The sequence below is a fragment of the Dipodomys ordii genome, unplaced genomic scaffold (assembly GCF_000151885.1).
Source record: "Dipodomys ordii isolate 6190 unplaced genomic scaffold, Dord_2.0 Scaffold90, whole genome shotgun sequence".
NCBI classification, from domain to species: Eukaryota; Metazoa; Chordata; class Mammalia; order Rodentia; family Heteromyidae; genus Dipodomys; species Dipodomys ordii.
The window spans coordinates 9231321-9259254 of record NW_012267306.1 but is presented as its reverse complement, the minus strand read 5'-3'; the positions used below and the strand labels follow the sequence as shown (position 1 = coordinate 9259254).

Here is a 27934-nt window from a genome sequence, read left to right as displayed (position 1 = left end):
CTCATGGATCACACACACAAAGAAGTTTGGAAGCCCATGAGGAATACAATAGAAGTATTAAGACTGGGATATCAAAATCACATTGTACTGGCCTATATGAGTGATGTTATTCATTGCCACAACCATTCAAAAGAAAAATGGCTATACTTATTTTTTCAACTAAAGCCTACAGTTGTTTCTTTCATATATTACCAAGTAGGACACAGTCCCAGCATTTTCTCATATGAAATATTGTCTTTTCTTTCCATATAAAATTAATATATGAAGGCTGATTTATTTCCTATTAGAGGCAAGTGTAATAAAGTGGATGGTTGGATGGTTGAGCTCATACAAGGTTTCTGTGACTCATGTAAGTATAGTCAATTAGGTTAAATGGACATAGTCTAATTTTCAACTCCATTATTTATTTCCATCAAAGTAAGCTCTTCATTAAAAGAGAGAAAATATTCAATCAAATGATTTGTTATGGTATTTAAAAATACAGTACCCAAGATTGATCAAAGTTTTAGCTGACAGAAACCAGCTGTCTGAAATTTGATATCACCTTCAGTCCAAATGTATTTTTTTCTTGAGGTTAAATATTAAATTTTATTCCAATTACTATTTGCTAATTTATTTGTGAAGAGATTCAAGGAAATAATTATAATGGGACTAGAACTAGTTTAAGGATTTTAAAGCTAGAAACTTGGGAAGGGAAGATGTGAGGAAAATATAGAATGTGAGAAAGGTGAATCTCTTCAGAAAACAGTGAAATATGCATCGACAGAAATGCCAGATCTGACAGGGCAGACAGGTGAGGTTAGGAACGTGTGATGTACATATCAGCTTTGGAATTACTAATTTAATGTCTGCGAATAAGAAGCAATATTAAACTTGAAAAACCACAACAATCTTGTTAACACTCTGGATATCATTTTGTGCATAAGGTAAAGAGTTTGATAATGTAAATTGTAAGACAATAAAAACACAATAAAATATAATGGAGTAGTTTAAACAGCTCCCAGACAGCCTTATGATGTCAAAAGAATCACCTCACACCTTCCTCATTTTCAAGGTCAAATAATGAAGTGCTTCTAATGCAGATTTTATTTATCTAAGCAACTAAGGCAAGTGCACATTTCCACATTGTGCACACAATACTTTTTATTTGAATTATCAAATCTTTAAAGGCCAAAGGTTTTCAGACTTTCTCTTTTTTCATATGTCATGACAGGTGTATCCAAAAACTGAAAGGTGACAATAATAAAAAAAAATACATAAAGGAAGGAGAATAGGAAATCCATAAAGATTGCGGAAATATATAGAAATGTCTATGTAAAAGTTAGAGCTAGGAATTAATAGATGTTGAATATTTAAAATAGTCCTTCTGGCATTTCTAACTAAATCCTGGAGCTGAAGGAAGTGAAGAACTATCATGTAGAGTAGCATGATGTCAAGACTTGACCATCTCCTCTTGGAGACAAGTCCTGTGGTAACAACAAAGTGCAGGTGTCCCCAACTTTCTAGTCTTCCCCTCTCCCACACCACCACTAAGTTATATGTGTGCAATAGAGTCAGGAGGAAGGAGCAAAAGAAAAAGAACCTATCCATTTCAATAATAGTCATCACATGTAAGCCTAAAACATCTCAGTTCATTGCTGCTGCCAAAGTTTTGGATATCATTGTATAATTTGACAAGTTCAAGAAGATCAGAAACTCATTCAATATAAAAATTCTCAAATTCTTCAAATTAAACACATTCTATATAGTTTTATATTGATCCTATTATATGTTAGAAGTTAGTAATTCTTAGAAGCTGGTAATGAAGACATGAATGAAGCAGGGAACATCCCCTGCTCTATTAATAATTGCTAGTAAAAAAAAAACAAAAGGTAAATAATAGAAATAAATCTCTAAATAGGTGAAGTGTGTTGTGGATAAGGTAAAATGACAAATCATGGTAGGTGTTATAGAGAGAGACAGGGAATATAATGAGGTACTTACTACTTGAATGAAATGATTAGAAAAGGCCTTTATAAGATGACAAAAAGAAGCCAAGCACCCATGGCTCATGCCTGTAATCCTAGATAGTCAGGAGGCTGAAAGCTGAAGATCATGGTTCAAAGCCAGCCCAGGCAGGAAAGTCTGTGAGACTCTTATCTCCAATAAACCACTCAGAAAACCAGAAGTGGCGCTGTGGCTCAAGTGGTAGAGTGGCCTTAAGCTGAAGAGCTGAAAGATGGTGCCTAGGCTCAAAGTTCAAGTCCCACAACTGACCCTTCCCCACTCCCCCCCCCCAAAAAAAAAAGAAAACAAAAAGCACACAAAAGCATGAAAAAGATGAGGATATGAGTATTGGAAATTCATTATAGAGAGAAATGACTTCAGGTTCAGAGATCCTGAGGCTGAGTAGTAGCAGTGTTTATAAAGACTGGAAAAGAGCATGATGTAGTTAACCAGAAGGTATCCATGGAAGATTTGAGGGGCAAAAGTATGAGCAACATTGATCAATGTGAATGTAGGAGACTGCAGGGAGAGGGGGAAAGAAAGAAGAAAGAGAAGGAAGAAGAGAAGGAAGGAGAGAGAAAGAGAGGAGACAGATACAGAGACCATACAAAGACAGCTTATATTCATATGAATCTAAGGGTTTTGAAAATTCAGAACCACAGGGAAAGCAGTGAGCTTTCTTGATAGTCAAGAAAGTAAAGGAGAAGCTCAACAAATTTGAAGAAACAATATTTTGAAAAAAGATTATTGAATATTAGGGCTGTCCAGTTTTCCAAGGCCCAGCCAACGAGAGGGATCGGGACGTCACTGAACAGCTATTTTGTGTGGGTAAATAAATGAGAGCAACTATACACTTTATGTCAAATACCATGTCAAGAAAATACACTTTAACTTTATGTCAATTTGCAACTCAAATGTAATGTAAGCAAAATGAGTTAAAAATGACTTAAACTTAAAAATTTAGTCAGAGGAAGTAGTAAGTTCAAACTATTATAAAGATTTCACAAAATTTTATTACTTAGATAATCATTCAAAGTATGTGGATTTATGTCACATATATTTCTGTTTCTAAATTTTATATTGTTATCTTTTTTCCCATCTTTATATCCTATAAATAACACTCCAGTAATTTTTTAACTCTGGGCCTGGATTGTGCTCCTGAGCTTCTTTGGTTCAAGGCTAGGGCTCTACATTTTGAGTCACAGCACCACTTCAGGGTTTTTTGGTAACTAATTTGAGATAAGAGTTTCACAGTCTGTTCTATCCAGGCTGATTTTAACCTCTACCTCCAAGCATAGCCCCTGAGTAGCTAGGATTACAGGCATGAGTCACCAGTCCCCACTAATGTTCTCTAATGAACATTATATTGAAAACAGGTTATGAAAATACAAAGACAACATCTAACTGTTAAAAATTGTCTACTGAGGTTAAGAAGCCAATAAGCTCGTTAATATCATTAATTACCTGTAGTCTGTGCCATTGACTGGTGTCCATGTGTATGTCCTGTTTCCTTTGTCAATATATCTCTAGAAAAAAATAGTTTGGTATAGTTATTATCACCTTCACATGTATTCATATTTATCTGCATAATTTCCTATAAAGAGTAGAGCTATTTTATAACAGATTATTATTAACAATTTTGTTTCTGGTACAGGGGTTTGAACTCAGGGCCCTACACCTTGGCATTTTTGCTCATGTTGGTGCTCTACCACTTAAGCCACACCTCTAGTATGTAATAACATCTTATAAATCTTGTGATCCATCACCACTTATACACTACTTATACACAAATACATGATATATTCTACATACTTATTGTGTTTCATATGTATATAAAATAAAATTATAGAACACACTAAGTACATAAATGATGACACTTTCACCCATATTTTCATTTTAGTAGCATGACTTAGTTGCAGAGCGGAGTTTCGTTTTGTTACATCCATATATGCATACAATGCTCCTTAAACAGACTTGTCCCTCCATCATTCCCCTCTCTTCTGTAAGCAGTTTCAACAAGCTTCATCATTCTATTTTCACAGGTGTGCCTAAAATATTTTGGCTATAATTATCTCCCTTCTCCTCCATTTGTCTCCTCTTTCTACTAATATTCTGCACTCAAGACATGTTTTATATATGAATCATTCATGTTTTTTTAGTACACACTAATTGTTCAAAGAAATTTTAATCTAGTATTCACAAATACATATATAATGTTTGTGAAAGATACAGAACTTATCAGGATAAAATGTTAATATTCATTCCAAAAGCTTGAAAGCAACATTTCCTGAAAACATTAATAATGAAATAAGACTATAAAATATGGGACAAGGCTCAAATATTTCCATATTTGCATATATGTAAGAGCAAATGATTATAGCAGCAGAAAGTGAATGCGGTCAGCTTCTCTATATTCAAATATGATTGGCATATTACTGTTAAACCACTATTGACATTCTGATGACAATTATAAGAAGCTAGTTAGTGTCACTGACGGTTAGACAAACATTAGATCTCCTAGGAAAAAGAAGCCCAGAGTTAAAGAACTTCATGAATATAGAACCTTTCTTCTATTTGATAGCAAATAAGATTTTTTTACGTTATCCATATTATCACCTTCACCACTATAACATTTACAGAAGTGTTACTCAGAATTAGTCACTTTGTTCAGTACCTTACTGTTATGTCTTATTTATTACAACATCTAGAGTAGATATTATTTCCCATAACTTGCTGACAAATAAGCCTTAAAGTAGAGGTAAGGTACTTAAATTTGCGAGGTAAAGACAAACATACCAAATACACAGAATTTTTTGTTGTTTTGCTTTGGCTTTATCATTTTTATTTGTTGTTGTTGTTTGGACAATGCTGAGGATCAAGTTTTGGGGTTCACAAACACTGGGCAATTACTCTGTTAATAATCCACAATCCAGTTCATTAAATCCATTTTTATGACATAATTTTGCTCCTGTACAACAAACACCTGTATGGCCATGTATGTGATTGTGTGCATGCATTTGTGTAAGTGTGTGTTTCTGTGTTGAATTGAAAGGATATAGGCAAGTTGATTAAGAGGTTTATGATCTAATAAACAAAATTTAAAAGACAATGTTTTTATATTTACTACTAGTCATAATAAAACATGACAAACTAGTGTTGTCCAACAGGTTAAAAATATTAAATTTAGGAAATAAAATATTAAATAATTTTCTCAATATTGTAATAGAAATCATAATCTTTTTTCTGTTTGAGTCATAATAAAGCAAATAAATAAATAATTTTAAACATATTTTATACTTAGTTTCTTAAATCCAGAAATTTATTTTTCCATTCTTAGTAAATTTGACAAGATGGCTTTCTGAGGAAATTTTAAATCACAAGCAACTAGAGTGGTTTTTGTTTTTGTTTTTGGTGCCAGTCTTGGGGCTTGAACTCAGGGCCTGGATGGGGTCCCTAAGTATTTTTGGTTCAAGGCTAGCACTCTATTGCTTAAGCCACAGATTCATTTCCATCTTTTTTTGGGGGGTAGTTTATTGGAGACAAGAGTTTTGGGGCTGGAAAGGTGGCTCTGGGGCTGGGAAGGTGGCTCAGTGGTAGAGTGCTTGCCTTGAATGCATGAGGCCCTGGGTTCGATTCCTCAGCACCACATAAGCAGGAAAAAAAAAGCCAGAAGTGGCGCTGTGGCTCAAGTGGTAGAGTGCTAGCCACGTGCTGAAGAGCTGAGGGACAGCACCCAGGCCCAGAGTTCAGGCCCCATGACCTGAAACACCCCCCCCCACACACCCAATAAAAAAAGTTTCATGGACTTTCCTGCTTGCATTGGCTTCAAACTGTGATTCTTAGATCTCAGCCTCCTCAGTTGTTAAGATTACTGTCATGAGCTAACATTGTGAGGTAGAGGTGATATTTTAATAATTATGTACATGTTCTTGTTTTCTGGAAATAGCAGAGGTTATGTTTCCTAGGCCCATCTTAGAGAATGATCTTCTGAAGTGTTAGAAAGGAAAATCTACATCTAAAAAAGTAAAGGATGTTGTTGGGCATTTGTGTCTCACATCTATAATTCTAGCTGCTTGGGAGGCTGGCAATGGGAGGAATGTAGTTTGAGGCCAGTCTAGGCTGGAAAGTTCATCAGATTCCTTCTCAATGTGTAGTTGGGTCAGGGGGAAGCACGTGTCTTCCCAGAATGCATGGAATGCTGAGACTGTGTGGATAAAGACTGCAGGCTAGCCCAGGCAGAAAGATCACAAAACTCCATCTCTGCAGAGGGAGGTGGTATACATTTGTAATCCCAGTGATGAATCAAATCCTAAAAGTAGGCAGATTATGGCTCAAGTGCATGCTGATGAAAAGCAATTCCTACCTCAAAATAATCAACACACACACACACACACACACACACACACACACACACACACACACACAGAGGCTCAAGTAAACACAATACCCTGAGTTCAAATTATTTTACTGCCCTCCACCAAAGAAAAAGATTTTAAGACAAAATATATGAATTATGTATAAAAACTTGAACTTTCAGGCACAAAAGTTTGTGAGTTTTCTAGAGTTTGGGACTATTTCAAATAAGCAAATATCTGTTTTGTTTCTCTATATGACTGAAGATGGACAGGTATTCTGCTCATTTCTAAGTTTCTCTGGAGTACTGAGCAATGGAAGTTTATCATAGACCTCAGTGGTTATTCAGAGTATGGTTTGGCTGTTTATGAATTTCAGATTTACTAGTAGAAAAATAAGGTACATTGCCGGATGCTGGTGGCTCATGCCTGTAATCCTAGCTAATTAGAAGGCTGAGATCTGAGGATTGTGATTCAAAGCCAGCCCAGCAGGAAAGTCCCTGAGACTCTAATCTCCAATTAGCCACCAGAAAACTGGAAGTGGTGCTGTGGTTCAAATGGTAGGGTGCTAGCCTTGAGCTGAAGAGTTGAGAGACAGCACCCAGGCCCAGAGTTAAAGCACCACAACCAACAAAAAGTAAAGAAAAGAAAACAAAAGAAAAATAAGGCACATAAACAGTGAAAAGAGATAAATCAAGCCAGAAAAATTAAAACAAAAAGCTGAAATGTGGACTATAATAATTAGAATATCTACACATGTGATTCAGGATAATACAGCTATTAAATGTAACCTTAAAATTTTCATTATTTCGATTGTAACTCAGTCTCTTTTGCATGCTAGACAAGGCACATTTCACTAAGCCACATTCTCAACCCAGTATGTTATAGTCATAAGACATATGGTTTATAGTCATAAACCATCTATCTAGGCATAAAACACAGCTTTCAGATATGGTTTTTTAAAGAGCACATTGTTAATGCTATAGGAATACATTGAAATGCCTAAACAACTTTATTTCAAAAATGTAAGTAGTTAAAAATATCTTGGCCCCCTATTGGTGGCTTATGGGAATAATTCTAACTACTCAGGAGGCTATGATGCAGAGGATCAAGGTACAAAGCCAGCCCCAAAAGAAAAGCCCTTGAAACTTCATCTCCCAAATAAGAAGAAGCAGGGCTGGAAGGCATGGCTCAAATATTAAAAGGTCAGCCAAAGTAGCATCTAACCCAGAATTAGAGCACAATACCAGAAAAAAAATCCAAATGAAATCCTCCAGATAAAGAAGTACCTTGAGAAATAAGGGAATTGTGTTATTAAAGACATCCCTATTTATAAGAAAAGGCTAGAGTAATAGAAAGTTAGATTACTAACATCAACCATTTTTTATACACAATTACAAGAATAAGCCTGAATTAATTCTTACCTCATCTTGAGATTTAACCAGAGTTCTGAAGGTTTTTTCTCCACTCTCCCCATCTATCATCTTATTTCGAATCTAAAGGAGAATGAGTAATTAGTTTAATTCACTAATTTGAAACATTACTATCAAAAGAGTAATCACTTGTCATTTGGCTGGCAATATTTAAGTGAAAGTAGCCACAAAATTGTAACCCCCCTTCTACAGTCAATCAAAATCCAGAAAAATACTCACTGAATTAGAAATAATATGTATTTACAAAATTAACAATATGGCATAGCTCATATGTCTATTTCACTCAAATAACCAAGTTCATATGAGAAAGTATAATTACTTCTCATTATTTTTACTTATTATAACTAGTACCCCCTAAAAGTATAGGAGACAGAATTTTAAAGACCTATGAAGATTTAATTGATTACAATTTAATTTACTTAGGGCAGTCTCCCAAATTCTTAAAAATAATCAAGTCACATACATTCACAAAATATCACAGTCCTACTGGGAAATTCTCAGAATTTCCTTTAACTTCTTTTTCATTTTGTATAACATTAATGTTTCATATTAGAGGTTTGGAGTATACATAAGTGAAAAAAATGGTGTGATGAAAGACATCATTTACATTTGAAGAATATTTGATGATTCTACCTTGGTTAAAATATTTCGCATCTGAAAGTGAAGAGCAGATAATAAAAGTTCCTCGTGTAAGTTGAATGTCCATTCTGAGTTGCTCAAAAACAATAGAATTTTTTACAAACCAGGCCCTTTTCTAAATTCTTAATGTTATTTTATTCAGTCAATATGTTGCTTGAGAGTTGAAAAATGAGACTAGAGGTGCTATTTGGATTATGATGATGACTCAATGGTAGTAAAAGGAAAGACACCAATCTCTTCACCATGGGACTTTATCTCACATCATTATACCAAATATTTTACAACAAATATTCTTTAATCAACTAAAACACTCCAGCACTCTGCTGATGAAAAAATTAACTCATCTGGCTATATGATGAAGTAAATGTGTAAAGGAACAAATAATCCAGCAGAACAATGCTAAAAGTCTGTGATCTAGAAGGTAAAGGCCTGGCTCTGCTGCTTACTCTCTGAGTAGGTATAGATTATTTATCCTCTTTGTGTTTCAAACATGGCCTTTGGACAACCAACATAATAATGATAATGATATTAACATTTCATAGGCCCTTGACATCCATTTAATAAGTTATCTTTATTATTAAAATAATTATTTTTATGATAACTAAAGGTCCTCAGAGGAAATGACATGTAACTATGTCTTCCAAATATAGTAGACATTTGCTTTCAAAGTGTCCTCAGGCATTGCAGCTTCTTTCCCAGTTTACTCTCCTGTCACTTGATGGGATGGTTAGATCCCCTCAAACTCCTCTCAAATTCACAGCATCATAAAACTCTACTTTTTTTACTAAAATGTATTTTTTTGCATTGAAAGAGTTACGCTCTATCTAAAACATTAATTTTTATCTTTAAGTAGTTGTCTACAAAGGTTTCAATTCAACATTTCAGTTTGTGAGTACAAACAAGTGTTACCACTTCCAGCATTTTCTTACATTTCTCCCAACCTAATTGCCCCTCAAGTGACCTTGTTCCATATTCTCGTATGTACATGGAATATTATGACTGCATTTGCCTACCCTGCCTCTCTCCATTCATTTCTCTTTCCTCTTCACCTCATCTACCCTCGACAAAACATGTTAAATGAGAAAGAAAAAAAATAACTAAGGCCACACTCAAATATTTTTTTCTTCTCATGGGAATAATTTTGGGGATGAGGACAGTGGTGCAGGATTTCCATGCTATAGCTATGATCAGGAACTTGTAAATGGAAGACTCCAGTGTCAGACTTGAGGTCATATTTCATCCTGAATGCACTCACCTCAACTTTAATATCATTTTCTAACTCTGCATCAAGGAAATCCAGTGTGACTGGCTCCTGAGATTTGGGGTTCTACAGAGAAGACAGTAATACTTAAGTAAATATAATATTATAAGTTATGCTACCGACAGAGTAATTCAATGAATATTTAAATACAAAATTAATTCTGTTAAAATACTTACCTAAAAGACATTAATAATTGTATGAACTTTTCTTCTTTCATATGTATATGTATATAAGTAGCCAAAGATAGAAGTTAGTTTTAAGTGCAGCAGACAAACTGCTAAACATTATCAACTGAAATCTGCTATTTCAACTGAAGCCTAACTAGAAATAAATTCTACGCTCACTGAGCATATTTTCTACTTTAACATCTACCACCTTTTCCTGGTATATCAATGTTCACTGTGGAAAAAAAATCAGATTACACACTTGTATAATTGCATCAGATAATACTGCAACCTTGATTCATTTATCTAATATGATATTATCATTTTTAAAATACAAAAATGAGATTGACTATTTAATATGCAAACTGTATGAATCCTCATTGCAATACTTGTTATATAACATGGTGTACTAGAATTTCCCAAGTACTCTAAATAACAAAACCTTAATAGATGCATACAATTTTATAATTTCAAATTTTAGAAACTAAGTTACAATAACTATTTTCCATATATAGTTAACAATAACTATTTTCCATATAGTTAACTATTTATAATTAACTATGAGCCAGCAATAAATGTAGACCTCAAATAGTGTAAAGATACCTGAAATTTTAACAGTTTCAGATTTGAAATTTGCTTTAAACATAATTCTAGTATGATAGGCCTCCCAAACAATATCAATAGGTTAAAAATATACTTAAATAAAGGATATCCAATTTAGATATGGAATGACAGAGTACATGAGATAAGATTGTTTCTTCATGATGACAAAATAATTCCTTTAAGAAGTAATTCCAACCAAACAATCAATGTTTGATCTTATGGTTTTTGATAGATAAAAATTTTGCAAAGTAAAAGTATAATCGTTGGTGTCTTTTGTAATATAAGAAATATTGACTTCTTAGACTAATTCTATTAATAATCAGTGGGTTGTGGAAGACAAAAAAATACATATTTGATTTTTTTTCCAAAGATGAAAATAGTAAACATTGTTTGGATAGCTTGTTTTTGTTTTAAAGCAAATATTCACTTGAAATGTAGCAGAAAACACTAATACTGAAAGTACCTCAGTTTGTGTATGAAATTAAATCCTACAATCTTAAATCCTTTTTAACATTTGGTTATAAAAGTAAATTTACAAAGTCCCTAACAATGGAGATTCTCAATCTAATGTTTTAGAGACACCTCTTTTGTGCCCTGTGAAATAAACATATTCACACAAACACCATAGCTCTGGAATCAAAATTTCAATAAACTCAATGCAAAACAAAGTAAGCATAATGCAAATGATGAAATGAAAACAGAATCTGAATGTTTATCTTACATGCAATGGGTAATGCATAGCACAGGCAGACCCACACAGCATGCAGGAAGGAGGCATAATCAGGAGTTGACAATATGCAGGTCATGTCCCAGTCCAACATAGAAAGACACAGAAAGAAATCAAATCATGAAAGAAAAAGATCAAGGCATACTTTTGTTTGGACATGGCAATCTGGCAACCACTTACTTTTCTTAAGACTCATCATAGGCATTGGAAGTGGAAAATTCAGAAGGACTATCTTCTACTATGAAGACATCAAGACATATTGAAGAAAGGACCCTTTTAGGTCCTTTGGTCCCTTTATGACCAATATGTTATGTATTTAAAATATGTAATATTTCTCATTTGTGAAATTGGAATAATGACTACACCACTTATGGATATGAAATAAAAGGTAGGATGCAACAACAAAAATAGGAACTCGAAATAATTAGTAATTAATATTCCTACAATATTATAACACTTAACTATTTCTCTCATCAAGAATTATTATTTTTTAAATTTTTTTTATCTTTCAGGGGGCTTGAACTCAGGGCCTGGGTGCTGTATCTGAGCTTTCTCACTCAAGGCTAGCACCCTAACACTTCAAGCCACAGCACTACTTCCAATTTTATGGTGGTTAATTGGAGATAAGTCTTACCCACTTTCCAGCCTGGGCTGGCCTCAACCATCCTGAGTAACCAGGCCTGAGCTACAGGTACCCTGCCAATGAGAACTCTTACATGGTTGCTAGTTTCCCATTAGGCTTTTTTTTTTTGCATACAAAGAAAAATAATACAAACCATCATCCAGTTTGTTTATTTTTTTAATTTTACTATAATAGTTACATGCAGAAGTTGCTACAGAAACAAAAAAAACTGCTAAAATGTACATCACTGAAAAAAAGTATAACTTATGATACTATATAAAAGGAAACATGCAAGGAGTATAAATAAACAGGGCTTCAAGGAAGGTGTACATATACTTTAATCTCTGTGAATAGTAAAACAATTTGAGGACTTTTGTATAGTATCAGATGAGATTCAGCTAAAAGGGAACTAAATCTTTGATTAGCCCAACATTCCTGAACTTCAGAACAACTTGAGGGCTTTAAAACTACTTAGAGGCAAGTTATGACAACTCCCAGGAGTTGGGACCTGCCATTAATGCACTTATTTAATTCTGTAGGTAGAATACAGAACAATTATTAGATCAATGCTCTCTTTTTTAGGTTAATGACACTCAAGTCCTCCAGATACTGTTGAAGGATACAGACATGACAAAAGTAGAACCAAATTAGGTATCAGTTCTACCAACTCAAATTCTCTTTAGGAAATGGGGGCTCACATAGAAAATCTACAAGATCAAACTTCTGTTGAAATTCTCTCATTACACTATAAAAATATTCTTTCAGATAATTACTTATATGTAGATATACAGATAGATATTATCCTTTAGTTGTACAAAGGAGTTGTCATTCAACACAACAATTTATGAGTACAGCATATCTTGCTCACTTTTAATCTCTCTACAGAAATATGCATACTTTTTTTTGCTCATAGAGATAAGATGACTTTGCAATGAGTCTGTGAAGCAATAAAAACTCACACTATTTATTTGCCATTAGGAGTATTTTTAATTAGCTAAAGGGAAATTTCTCTGACTTCTATTGAAAATAATTTTAAGAAATATCTTAAAGTCATTACATAGGAGTTGCATTTTATTCACACTTAAAAATCAGTTTTACAAGCAAATTCTGAAGATCGCCTCAGATTAATATTAACCTCCCAATATCTGATAACAAAATTTCTTGGAAGCCATCCCATCATGATTGCTGATTATTATAATTAAACCATTTGCTTAGCAATTTTTAGTTAGCCAGAGCATCCCCTCTGCCATAATAAAGAATAGTTATTGACAAATGCGGCCCATGTCCCTCTCATGCTCTGGAAGCTTGATGTCAGGAAAGGCCACTTCCCTCATAAGCTTGAAGAGCAGAAGCTCGATCTCAACTCTGATTTAGCAAATTGGAAAGCACCACTAAGACTACCTGCAACACAGTTACCTGAACATTGGGTCTTCTCTTTCGTAAATTAATTGTTGGTTTGCCTACACCAATAGGCTGAAGCAACAGAAAAACGGTAATGCATCATCCTATATAGCAATACAAATAAGAGCTCTAACTTGAAATCAAGCTAAGTCAGATATTTCCCTAATCAGAGACAGGATACGAACATAATCTGAATTTAAAGTATTTGACATGCGCCATGTGATGAGTCAATAAAAAAGGAGAAGGCTAAAAACCAGTTTTTACTGATTAAAGACTGCTATTTTAGTAAAAATCAGTTTGAAGCTAATGGGCTTATTTTTAATATTTTCTTGGTTTAGGTAAAAGGGTATAATTTAAAATACACTAAGATAGCCAAGCGCCGGTGGCTCACGCCTGTAATCCTAGCTACTCAGGAGGCTGAGATCTGAGGATCACGGTTCAAAGCCAGCCTGAGCAAGGAAAGTCCAGGAGACTCTTATCTCCAATAAACCACTAGAAAACTGGAAGTGGCGCTGTGGCTCAAGCAGTAGAGCGCTCGCTGAAGAGCTGAGGGATAGTGCCCAAGCCCAGAGTTCAAGCCCCACGACCGACCAAAAAGAAACAAAAAACAAAAAAATCTACTAGATAGGCATCCCATAATGGTATTGCAAAAATCTCCAACTGTTTTAAGATTTAAAAACTAAAAATTTTAACAATGGCAAAACTTATAGGGATGAGTGTATTAAAAATGATTTAACATGACATAAAAAGGAGCTTTGATAGTTTAATAATATAAAAGAATCTATGATTCTTTCATAAATAATCAGCAGCTATCTTTGCTTAATATTTGCATCATGATAGATTTTGCATGAAAACAGTTTCAAAATGAGAATTAAAATCATTATGATGTGTAATACTATTTAACAAGCCAAAATAATTTAATTTATTATATCTAGTGTTTGTACTTAATATCATGACTATTATTGATTTAAAACATATCTAACAGCTTCATGTATATGTGTATATGTGAACACTTGTGTTTCTAATATGTCACTAAAAATAAATATCTATACCTAGGTAAAAGGATATCGTTTCCATAAACCTTCACCATTTAAAGTATGTTCAGAGTTATGTTCAAAGTTAAACAATATCTTAAAGATACAAAATTGCAATTGTGTAAGATTTTTCTCTAATTTTACTTGTAAATAAATATTTTGAATTTAACATCTCTTTTAAGAATTACAAAAGTTGAATGGAGTTAAATGAGATATTTTTAAAATATAGTTTTTATCTTGGTTAAAAAGTTATCAAAGTTAAAAATAAAATAGTTGATTTAAAATATTTATGATCTAAAAATATTTTCTGTTTCTAAAGGATTGTATCCATTTTCCTTTTTTTATTTACTATCTTTACAAACTTGCCCAAAAGTGAAAACGAATTGTCTGGGAAGTAGAGAGCAGAAGTAACTACCAGAAGAGAAGGCAATGGAAAACATGGCATGGACAGAAATGTAAATTACACTTGTCAAGATCACACCATGCTTGGAACAATCTTTCCTTATAGCCTGAATTAAAGTCATAATTGAGATGTATTAAAATAAGGCCTAAGCAATGACAACGGCTGACTTTGACAGAAAGTATCAGGTTCTTTTTAAATACTCTTAAAAACATTAATTGTTAATTTTCTGAAACAGTAATCACTCTAAACAAAATATACACATACCTTTGGCTGAAGATTTGGATGTAGTAAAACATAACCATTAGGATCAATTGCAAAATAATAACCATTGGGGCACAGCTGAAAAATAGCAGGATAGGTTAGAAATGTCTGCATCTCAATCTAAACTCTAATTTATTTATTAAGTGCCCATTGTATAGTATACTAAAGAATCATACAGTATCTCTACATCTTATTTTAAAGATGCTTTTTAACATTTAGTTCCTTTGTTAAGCTGGCTGTATATAATTTTTGAGAAGTATGTAAGTGCTTTATGGATAAACTAAATTAGTACATAGTTCTAAGATAGGAAAGGTTAAAAAAAAAGAATGAATTTCATCTTACTGTGAAGCGTGGAGTAAGCCTTTTAATGTCTTCCAGAGACACATCAACTCCCATCACACCAAGAATCAGCTGGTTCTATAACAAGACGGAATAAAATGAGTGAGCTCTATACTAGATATTTATATATTTCTACACAAGCACTATACCTCTTTATCCACTTGCTGTGATAATTAATTCTATATTAGCTTAAAGGTACATAATTATGTGTTTGTGTGTGTGTGCATGCACATGTGTGCACATTTGTGTGTTTCAACTCAGCATATTGCACTTGCTAGGTGGGAACCTTATTTCATTCTTCATAACCTAACTCTACTGGTTATGGAGAATGTAATAGAATAAATGCTCTAGGATGAATTACTTTGGGTTTCAAATTGCATGGGTTTTCATACTTTTTGAATGTTAACAAAATCCTATTACCTAACTTAAGTGAAATCTTGATTTTAGACTAAGTCTAAAATATGGAAGACATACAAAATTTTACTTGACTTCTGGCATTCTTTTTTCCTGATGTTTCCTTATATAGTCAGCAGATGAAAAACATTTGTGTGTGTCTATGTGTTTGTGTGTGTGTATGTATGGGTGTATGCTGACTTTGTTGTATATTACAAGTGTCACATCAATGTCCAGCTTAACGATGGGCCATATAGTAAAAGTAAATAATGGATTTTGAGGAAGGTATTACCTCTGTTCATCATTTTTCAAGTGTTTGATGTTATTCTTAATAAAATCCTCAATACATTTTTGCTAATTCCTGTTAATAGCTTGTAATCATATCTAAATAACAAGCATTATGGTTTTAGTTTCAAGCCAAGGATGCCATGTGGTAAATTATTATCATCATCACCCACAAGAAATAGAGATGGACAATGTGCAGAAAATGTGTCTTAAAGGTAGCTACAAAAATTGTAAAATAATTAGTGCAAACAAGTTTCCGAAGAAAATTATAAAATCTAGTTAGGAGTCACAAAATATTCCTATCTGTGAGAAACTAAAGCCAGGTACTGGTTGCTCAAGCCTTTAATCCTAGCTACTCAGGAAACTGAGATCTCAGGATCTCAGTTCGAAGCCAGCTGGGGTAATAAATCCTGAGACTCTTATCTCTAATTAATTTATCAAAAATCCAGAAGTGGAGCTTCAAGTGCTAGCCTTGAGCAATAAAGTTCCTGGACAGAGCCCAGGCCCTGAGTTGAAGCTCCAGTACCAGCATTAGAATCAATCAGTCATTAATCAATCAATCAATCAATGATAAATAGTAAATAATAACAGTTATAACAACAAAATGTTCTTTTCCAGGGAACTAATCTTAGGCAAAGTAAACTAGCCAAATTAAAGCAATCATATAGACAAGACAGAGTATAAGTTTAAAACACATGAGTTTAGAGAATTATTCCATTATAAGTTACAATATTTAGAACTCAGAGATATTTAAGTATGATAATGATGCCCAGAGAGATAACTAATGTTTCGAAGGGCTAAAAATTAAAATAAGGTGTTCAACCTAACGAACTGTGCTTAAGTCCAACCAGCTTATTAAATCTTAAACTGGAAAGAAATATCCTACCAGTATCAGTAGTTTCACATGAAATATAAAATAAGCATAATATTAAAAATAATCTTAACTCCTGAAGTCTTCATATTGCATCATGCAAATCCATTTTTAAATTAAAAGTCTTTGACAAAGTACATGATGTTCTAATCATCACCCACAACTTCTCAGCAGGCAGAATCTATTGCACTGATCATACTCAAGTACAACTAAAAGTAAGCGTTTTTTACAAAATGCATAAAGTCATTTTCCTGTGTCTGAGAAAAATGGAAGGAAGGACTCTAAATCCAATCCTTAAGTTAGGACTGAAAAATAACTACTTTGAAATTGGAAGAATAAAGACTTAATACATGTATGTATACTTGATACAAACATAACCATGATTTGAGGTTAGATGTCTTATTCTGAAATGCACAAAAAACTCAAACCTATTTGTAAACGCTCAAATGCGCATAAACATTTTCCATTCCTCATCTAATGACTCCCAGTGTACAGCTTCATGTTCTCATCAGGTCAGAGTTAGGTTGAATCTTGACTTTAGGCAACAGAGTTTGACCTGCACTTCCTTTTTCCCAGGTGGTTATCACACAGCTGCTGTAGTCACTGACCTCAGTATTCACAAGAGAATCTCACTGTACGTATTCCCTTATCCCAATATCTTATCCACATGGAGCTTTAACGTCACACTGTACCATTTATTATTAAGAACTTTATCAATTAACTTTTAACCTTTAAGTTTGTCTTATTTTCAAACTGGCCAGTTATGTTGAAGACCGGAAGAGTTCCAGTAATGACAAGTCCCAGTTCCTAAAAATAGATGGAGAGAAAAGGCAAATGAACGCAATGATTTAAACTTTGTCTTACTAAATTAGACTTTGATATCTGAGACTTTATTTTATAATTCCCTTACAAAGAGCCACTAAAGTAAATAACTACTCTTGCAAAGTTAAAAAGCGGGGGTGGGGGGTGTTGGAGGGGAGAGCTGTTCAGGCTTGTAACATCTAATCGTTGAGATGCGTACTGCAATAATGTTAGTCAAAAAAAAAAGCAACTTAAATTAATGATCCAACTTAAAGGAATGATACTTCACAATTCTTCCCACTCCTATTGTTTTGAATAACTGAACATCAAGTATCGGGAGTCTCCACTAGAACATCCAGTATCAGGAGTCTCCATTAAATCAAAAGATTATTTTGAATTATTTACTTAAAATAATTTCTGTAGCTTTCATTGATTTTTTATGCCAAAGCCTTTACCCTATATAAGAAATAGTAGCTGAATGACACGATAGAGTAAACATTCTTCTGATATTGAACTTCCTACATATTCTATTCTAAATAATAACATGCTGACCAAAAGAAGCAATATTACTCCTAAACACCCTTCAAAATAAAACAATATGGAATGACAAAAGCAAACAGTAAACCAGGAAACACAAAAATTCGATGTCAGGAAGCTATCATTTGGTTTGGCAAAAATAGTGCCATCCCATTAATCAATACGTAGAGAATTTCACATATTAATAAATCCATGAAGATCAGCTCCAGATTCTTTTTTTTTAATTACTGACATTTGAAGGTGTGTGTGTTTGAGTGCGTGTGTGTGTGTGTGTGTGTCTGTGTGTGTCTGTGTGTCTTATGGATTATAAAGTATGCTCATGTGTTTGGTGGGGGCCTAGATTCTGTTACTGTTTTGGGAGGTCTTGGAAACTTTGGAGAAGTGGGGTCTATCTGAAAGAAGAGGTCAGAAAACATAGGTGACAAATAGGTGAGAAAACAAAACTAGATTTCTGACTACTGGAATTTTTTTTTCTGGAATTCAAAACTTTTTCATCTTTTTTTGTTTATGCTTTTTGTTTTTCCTAAATTTTATTTTGTTTTTTCTAAATTTTATTATAAAGGTAATATAAAGAGAGATTACAGTTACAAAATTCCGGTAATAAGTACATTTCTGTTTGAAAGCCACACTCTCCCTCATTTTTGCACCCAATTTTCCCCTTGCTGACCCCCCACTCACCAAGGTGTATATTTCATTTCAACATAATGTCTAGTGAGTATCACTGCTGAATTGGTTCATCCTTTGTCCTAGCATTTCTGTGATTCCTCTTCCTCTCCCCAAATCAGATAAACTTATATATAAGACAAAGGGCACAGAAATAAAAAACAGTGACAAAGGAAATAACCAAAGGGGTGGAGAGAAGAACTGCAGACTATACAATAAAACACCTCTTGTTTCCATTTCAAGTTCATTTCAATAAAGATTATTTTATATAATCATATGCATATAGCTTTTGAGTCCCTGTGATATTCTCATAAGAATATCCTCTTTTGTTCTCACTTTGTGAATGCTTAAGGTATTAATCAATCATGCCCAAGTGTAATTATTTCTCTTTTACTACCCATTGGGTTTACTTGTAGATTTATGGGTGCATTCTAATTATTACAAATGAGGGAAACCATGGAGCCTATGTTTCTTTGGTCATGTCTTTTTAACTATTGTTACCTTATGTCCCAAATAAAACAATCCTTCTATAATAGTGTACTACTCTCCTTGCTGTCCTTATTATGTCCAATAATCTCCAAAGTCGTCCATAGGATTGGTTTTTTTTTTTGCTTTTTTTTTTAAATATAGCCAGTACTTCCAAACTTCATATCCTCTCATTGCTGTGTGGTTTCATTCTTTTCTGTCCATTAGCAAGACCTGACTTATACTCAGGCTCATCTAAAAGGTCACCAATTTTAAGTATGCTCCATTGTAGCAGCAAATTTGTGATTTCTTTCCTTTGAAATGCCAGAGGTCTCCTATATTACCATTATTACATTTGGTCTTGAGATTTTACATCTTTTCCTTCTTTATGAAAAACTGAATATTTGACCAGTATATATTTTGAATCTTCAGCATTTAGTGTCTGTATTTGTTTATTTATAAACAAATGGCCAGAAATGCATGATGGATTACTTATTCTTAAGCCATTATAGAAAAAAAAAAGTTCTCCATTGATGTGCCAGGGTTTCTTTTCTTTTACATTTACTTTCATCTTTCAAAACAGCATTTTAGAATCAACATTTATTCTAATGTCATGTGTACTATCAGTAAGAATATTACCAGCAATGCAGACTTTCTGGTTAATGAACTTCTGGTCATAGGAAATACAGCAGCATAATTATTGGCCCCTCCTATCACACACTGTCCTGTAATGGAGTTAGAAAAGCAAAATACTTTGGCTCTAACTTTAGATGACCATGTGACCTTCAGTAAATAAGCGATGTCAAGAAGGAACATTGGACAGTAATGTTAGCTAGAACTTGGAGTAAGCAAACTTCATTTTATCTTCCTTAACATGCAAAGCTGCTGCTAATCATGCCGATTTTTCTTCTGACTTCCTGTATTTGTTTATTCTGCAAGACGCAAATGATAACTAGTTTTAAATGGATAGTGTTCTGCCCTTTCGGTTCATCATTGCATTTAGGAAAGTAAGAACATACTATAATTGGATTCCAAGTAGGGAAAAGGGCATTCCTGAATCAGCATCTACTTTTCACAAGTCTCTCCAATATGTTATTTCAGTAAATTAGCAATGCCTGCAATATTAAGCTTTGAATAAACTGAAGGTGTTATGATTATTTGTAACTATCATGTTAGTAAAGTAAAAATAACACAAAATTTTTCATTTTTAGTCCTACTGATAATTTAGGCGAGTTATTTTTGCTGTCTTGATGCACTACAGATAGTATTTGTCACTCACTTCCCCAAGATAAAAGAAATCAAAAATGTCTAGACATTTCAAAGTGACTTATAAAGGCAAAACCATCCACAGTGAAGAACTAATGTTTCAACATAAGATGAAATACTTAGAACATAAGATGGAATACTTCTAAATGGTAACTATGCCATGGACACTTCAACACATGTATTTTATTTCCTAGAAAACTTGATCACCCCTGGGTGTTATTTGTTTTAAAGAAATGTCTCTACTTGAACTTTAGGAAAGAAATTGCATACAAAGAGGATAATAAGTTTGTGATGGTTTCAGTGTAAGATAAGAGTATGGTCTGTCTAAGTGAATGTAGTTCTGAGGTTTGGTGAGTTTGGCTACAATCTTGGAGATTTAATATCTTTCTACCAGCTGACATCTAATTTAAGGATATTTTTATTCAAAATCTGAAGAAATTAATTTTCCATTCATATGACATTCATCAATTTTTATACTAAACATTCAAAATCTTATGAAAATACCCATAACTCCAACATTCTAGGTTAGTAATTTTATATCCTTGGCAGATCAACTAGAACGTAATACTCTACATATGTGGTTCTCTATTACATCCAAATGTACAAATGTAGGATTTTATTTGTACTATCTAGAGCTTAGCCAAGGCATTTGGGATAAAAGGAGTTTTATAAGAGACTTAATGAAGAGGAAAGAAGAAATGTCACCTAGGAAGAACAAAAATCAGCTGCATGCTTTTATTATGATAATTTGGTTGAAAATTCTACCCTCTTACCAGTGCATCTAAGTATACGTTTGTCCACTGGACTTGCTTAGCTTTGTCTCCTGCTAAGACCATTGGTCTTCCCAGAACGTCCAGATATTCCTGTTTATATAAAACAAAGTGTGGATGAAAATTAGGAATGTTATCTTTAGGAAAACTTAATCTATATAGGGTAAGGAGAATCTACAGCGGAAAGTACATGTGGACTCCATTTCTTCAGACAGAGTGTATACATATTTAATGTCTGTCCATCAGACAGAGTGTATACATATTTAATGTCCATCAGTGACACTCCACGTTGCCTATCTAACCTCATCTCTGTTATGTGTTTTGAATCAGCCATATTTACCTTATTTGTACAATATATTTCCCCAGTTTTTTTTTCTAGTAACTCTCAGACACTTTTTCTCAAGGTACAGCAATGATAAGTGAAATACGTTCCTTGTGAGTTGTTTCATGTTGATCTAAACTATTTAAGGCTCTATGATTCACTGAGTGGAATTGTACAAATTTGAAGTAATAGAGCAGTCACATACTTGCTTTCATATCATAGATTGTTTGGCTGACATTCAAAAATACATTTAAGCATATCAAAAAATAAATGATACTGTGGCAAATATAGACATAAGACTCACATGCAGTTGCTGTTTTGTTTCAACATTCAATGTGTTCAGTATTCACTTCTGCAAAGGCTAAATTTTTACTTAGTCTGTTTTGCAGATTTTCATTTGTGTTTAAAATTGAGTCATTATTTTTGAATAATAATGTCTGAACATTTAAAAAGAACATTTAAGGTGGGTGCTAGAGGCTCACACCAGTAATCCTAGCCACTAAGATACTTGATAATCAGGATTGGAAGCCAACCAGGGCACAAAAGTCCCCAGAAGACTCTTATCTCCAATTATCCACTCAAAATCCAGAAGTAGAGCTGTGGCTTAAAGGGGTGGAGCACTAGTCTTGAGCAAAGAGTTCAGGGACAGTGCTCGGGCCCTGAATTCAATCACTAGGGCCAATAAATAAATAAATAGACAGAGAAGTAAAAATAAAATAAACCAAAAAACAAAGAACAAGAACATTTAACTTACTTGCTTAATTTTACTAAAAGACAAGTTTTGGGGTTGGGGTAAAAGACTGCTCTCTGTATCTTTATCTTGAACAGGAAAATAGATAGGCAGAAGTTATTTGGGAGGTATGGAAGTTCCATCTAGTGCTTGTATATTTTTAAAACCCCAAATAATTGTTTAGTATTCTATGTGTCTCAGAAACTTATGTATATGCTTTGTAATAAGATCACTTCAAATTTAATGCAATACAACTATGAGAAAAATCTGATTTTATTCATTTGAGATGTTTTCAGTGTACAAGAATAACATCATATTCCTTTTTAGGTTAAATTTGATATGAGTTTTAAATGTTTGACAATAGTTGAAACTTTCATGCAATAAAGACCAAGATTTCTGTGACACTCAATATTTTAATACAAATACCATACTATTGATATTTGTTACTTTTATTTTTATCTATTCTCCCCATACTGAATATATATAAGCCAGAAAATATTCTTAAACTTCAAAGGAATAATTCACACAAGTTTTAAATAACCATACCTGAGTATTAATCCTTATAGCTCCAATGGAGGGGATTTCATAATAATAACCTGAAACATACATATTTATACATGAATAAGTAAAGTAATAAAGTGCCACAAAGTTAGTTGGTGTCTTTGTTAGACTAAAAAAAGATATTTTTTCTTTTAAAACTGAGAAAACACTTAAATACAAATGATATATCAGAAAATGTTTAATGGATTTTCACAATAAATATATAGACTGTGAAAACTTTTATTAAGTTATTCGATATTTTGAAGCAATTTTTCTTGAAGCAGCAGGAAACTTAGAATTATTAAAATATATATTTCACTGGATAAATTATTGAAGATCCAGATAAATAAATGATTATTATTTGTATGAAAGTTGAATGCTAAATTTGATTTTCATAATATATTCAAATTCTATTTGTTGCTATGGTATCTCAGCTTGTTTTTCAAATAAAATCATTTTTCATGAGCACCAAGGAAGTATCTATTCTCTATATGAACTCTGGATTACTCAGGAAGGTGCAAGACATTTTGCAAACAAATGATAATTTAGGTACTTAGAAGGGAAAAAATCCACATATATATTGCATATAATTAAATGTCACTCACCATAATGTATCATTTTACTAATTGACAATAGTATATGAGCAGATATCTAAATATTTTACAATGTAATACTAATGTCACAATGCATTGTGTGTTTTGTTCTGAAAAAAAAGTTAATAAACTTATCCTTCCTTCAGGTCCTATCCAAGCTTGTTACAATTTAAGATTATTTTATAAGATAATGTAGATATGACAACAATTACCAGAACACTTCTGTTTGTTTTTTTTTTAGTAAGACACAAATCTGTTACCTTTATTTGCACAAGCCATCCATTGAATAGGTCCTCTGTCATAATTATGTTGACCAACTGAAAAGGTGAATACACGTACCTGCATGGATCACAAAACAGGTTGTCTTTAGAGTAAGTATAATTGAATTGAATTCAAAATAAGATAGCTAAAGCAAAGACATTTCAGAAGTAGTGGGACAAGGGTTGAATAAACGCAGCAGTGACGTTTACTAGACACTAGGTTGAAAATGAACTATAAAACTTGTGGGAGATGGGGGTCAGGAGGGGAAAAAACAAAGACGAACAAACCTACAGATAGTTTATTATGATAAGAAAAATTGAAGCCAGTATAAATTTAGGAAGACATCATAGGGAAAACACATAGTCTACTCTCAACATAGACCCCACTGACAGCGGTTGCATGTAAATAGCAGTAGATTGCTCTACACCACAGTCTAGTTCTCAATCTAGAATATGACTGAGGTTTCATTTATAAGAAAAAAATGCATGTTTCAGGCCAAATTCAATCTCACCTCTCCTGTGCAATTAAAGCAAAAAAAAAAAAAAAAGAACCAACTCCAAAACTTCTTTACATGATAGGTATGTGGTGAGGAGCATGAATACACAAAGCTTTAGTTGTTTTAAGCAAGTAAGCTTAGTAATGTTTTGCTATTTTCACACCATGGGAATACTTATGATACACATATTAGGGTGCAATCCTAGTATGGCTGACATAAATATGTATTTTAGGCTACAAGATTTTTCCTTAGTTCACATGGGTTGAATATTTAAAGAACCTTATCTAATTATTTAATGTTTTATATTTTGCACATTATTCCAGGATGCAAGGTTCAGAAGATTTCTCAATCTATTTATTTTAATGGTTGGGGACACACAAATCATATTGTCCCTAAAAAAAAGGCAGGATTTGCTTATTCACTTGTAACACTTATCTAAGCCACTATTGAGTTATTCAGGTTTGACTTAGCTAGAAAAGTACAAAGACATTTGGTTGATACACATGAATGTTTTGGGTTTATTTCCTGGTTTTTGTTTGTTTGTTTGTTGTGTTTTTTTTGTATTGGTATTTAAAGAGTTTTAGTATTTTTCCCCTCCCCTTCTCTCTGCTCCCTTTCCATCGCTTCTGTCCTCTCCCCTCTCTTTCTCTTCTTTTTCCTTTTCTGGTAGAACATTACTATGTACCCCCAGACCAGCCTCAAACTTGACTGAGATGTGGTTACAATCCTATATCCCCATGGCAACCCTATCCTTTTCCTCTCATTCTGTCTCCGAATTCTCCCTCAAAATGGAATGGTTGCATTTTCTTGATTTTGGTAATTAGATTATTGGGGAACTGTCTAAATATTTCACAGTCACATAGTTACATAGTTGAACATACTTTGGAAGGGAAATATTTTTCTAAGCAGGTTGACCACCCTAACTGATAATTTAATTTAACTGCGCTAATCACCACATGACTGCAGAGCAAGTGAACTATCAGATGATGCAGAAAGCACCAGGGCCTAGGACCTCCTTCACAGCAAGTGTCAAAAGGCATGCCAGATAGGTTGATCCTAAAGCAGAGCTGGCTCCAGTTTTTCCTGTTACTATATGAGTGTTGTAGTAAAGTATTTTCTATAAGATACTTTTCAATGTAAAGGAGCAAGTGAGCAAGACTAAGTGAATTATTGTCTCTATGTCTGTACAAGGCAAGCATTCCTCATAATATAGACTACACACTATTGTGTGATTGTTTTGACTGATCTTATCATTTCAATAGTTCAAATAAGCTAACTTAAACTAAAATTTTAAAAAAGCACAGCAATGGTACAAAGGCGCATTGCCTTAATTGTTTTAATACAGAAACGGTACCTAACTTCCTTCTGGTTGCTTCCATGAAGCCTTTACTAATCATCAACATTTAAGAATTTGGGATCAGAACTGAGGGTACAGTGTACATTGTGTCACATTTAATTAGTTTTTAAATCATGCTGTGCTTTCCCTCTTGTTACTTTTTGAACATAGATGCTTGGCTATCAAAAATCAAGTTATGTTAACAATGAATTATTTGGATATTATAAATGTTGAATTTGTACCGCTTTTCTCAATTTTTATTTGTCTTGATGCAAATTTTCTTCCAAGTAGTTACAACAATCTTAATTACAAAAACCTTCTTTTCATTATGTTTATAAAATCTAATATACCTAAGATATGTTAAATATCTCAGGTTTATGTGTTGTCACATAATCACATAAATGACAAGGACTACTTAGAACTTTCTAAAATTATTTTATGAATCTACACTTACTTGAGAAAAAGTTTAATATAAGTCCCTCAAAACAGAGCTTCTAATGCCTACATTGTTTATATAACACTGAAAAATGAACACAAAAATATTTCATCAGGAGGTACCTGCTTCATTTGTCTTTGCTTTATATCTTTGACCTAACTACATAACAATTTTAATTAGATGTAATACACATTAGCACTATTCACTTTATAGTATTGTTGAAATTTAAGAGTCTGTATGTAGTCATGCAGATTTCATTCTCCTTTTCTTCACTGTATTACTGCCACCCTGTGGATGCCCAATGAACTCTGTCTAAAATGTCAGGTTCCCAAAGTCCACAGAAGTGATTGCTCTCCCCACTCTCTGATATTTTCTATATCTTTAAGTTCGTGATTCTTTAACTATGATTTCAGAGAAATGGAAATTCTTGAAATACATTTCTGGAAATACCATCATTTCCAACTCAGAGATGCATATTTTAGTACCATTTTTAGTAGTACATTATCAAATGAAAACAACATTTCAAAACAAGACTCTACTTAGAAATCATGCACCTGAGTTGAGGGACAGTTGGTGTGAACTCCTAAGTTTATCACTTAATCCAGATAATGTCAATTTCATGGCATTTTCAATTTTGGTGAAGGAAAACATTTTACTTGTCATACTCTGGCACCTTTTTAGCAATGTGGTTGATTTATGTAATGAATGCACACTGAAATTTGTCTGTGTGAAACATTCTAAGGACATTAATTGTTAACAATTAAGTGAACCATTGTTCCTCAACTAATGTGTGTTTTTAAGTAGGGGCTTATTTCAAAATGCCTGTATCTGTAAAAGTTCCATTATAAAGTCAAAAGAGACACACAATCATTAATGGCATTGACAAATTTTTTCACAATGTTTGAGTGCAGGTTTTCAACACAAATAATATGGGACAACAGTGTGGAATAAATATTGGATTTGGGTTTATTCTGTTACAAGATTTGAGAACAGAATGTGCTTACGTAAGTCTATATAATTGTTAAGTGAGTAAAAATGTCATTGTTCACTGGTCTCCAGTTTTGCTGACATATAAATTGACCCATGAAAATACATGGAGAGAATGTAACCCAAAACAGGACTTGAAGTCACTTTGTACTTTATAATGTGACACCAATGCACTGTATTCATAACTGTATTCATAAACTGCTTCAGTGTATGGCAACTCCTTTGTATAACTACTTAAAGATAGTAAGATTATTTTTAAAATGAAGGATATTTCACAAACTTGTACCACTTATGGGTTGTATTACCCCTAGTGAATACAGAAAAGTTTGTGAAATTCTTGAGTCATAATGCTTACTTGTTTCAGCATATCCAATAGAATAATAGTGATTCAGAGAGCAGATTTAATAAAAATTAGGCACGAATTAAAACCATTCTATAATTAGCTGTAAAGTTATACAATTTGCCTTCAGTTGTTTTAATATCTATTTTTCTCTTACAAGGATGGTATTATAAACATAATAATTCAGAGTTATACAAGCCTGATCCACTTTTGATTCAAGAAAATGTATTTAACAGCAAATTGTGTTCTTTAAAATATATTTTGTTCTTTATCTGATTATAAATTGATCATACAGACTGACTTCTGGTAATTTTTGTTTTGTTTTGTCTTGTTTGTAGAATCAGCTCAGAGTCTTCCAAATCCACAGGGTCAACCTTTTAGAAACCATAGAAATGTGTTTCCCAGCAGAACACAGTTACTGGAAACTGTCACCTCTGCAATTATCAGTTATCCAGAGGTCAAGTTTAATTTACAATAGGCAAATCTCCAAAGAGTAATGGAAATGATTCAATGAAGAAAGGAAGCCAATAAAACTAAAAAAAGTAAAAATAAAAACAAACTTCAGCTATCGAAATATATTAGAACAACTGATGCCAGGGATGGGTTTTATTCATCTT

At 33.2% G+C, this 27934-nt stretch overlaps 1 protein-coding gene across 1 annotated transcript in view; it reads right to left on the bottom strand.

Moving 5' to 3' along the window:
• The window catches only part of Cacna2d1 (calcium channel, voltage-dependent, alpha 2/delta subunit 1), a 374122-nt gene that overhangs the window by 32192 nt on the left and 313996 nt on the right, over window positions 1–27934 (bottom strand). Inside the window, exons 13-22 of the mRNA XM_013026008.1 lie at window positions 23722–23800; window positions 22875–22924; window positions 21280–21369; window positions 17504–17581; window positions 15229–15303; window positions 14890–14964; window positions 13204–13260; window positions 9666–9737; window positions 7763–7834; window positions 3451–3512 (exon numbers count right to left, since the gene is read on the bottom strand). Coding sequence (XP_012881462.1) covers window positions 3451–3512; window positions 7763–7834; window positions 9666–9737; window positions 13204–13260; window positions 14890–14964; window positions 15229–15303; window positions 17504–17581; window positions 21280–21369; window positions 22875–22924; window positions 23722–23800 — 710 coding nt within the window. The remainder of the gene's footprint in view (window positions 1–3450; window positions 3513–7762; window positions 7835–9665; window positions 9738–13203; window positions 13261–14889; window positions 14965–15228; window positions 15304–17503; window positions 17582–21279; window positions 21370–22874; window positions 22925–23721; window positions 23801–27934) is intronic.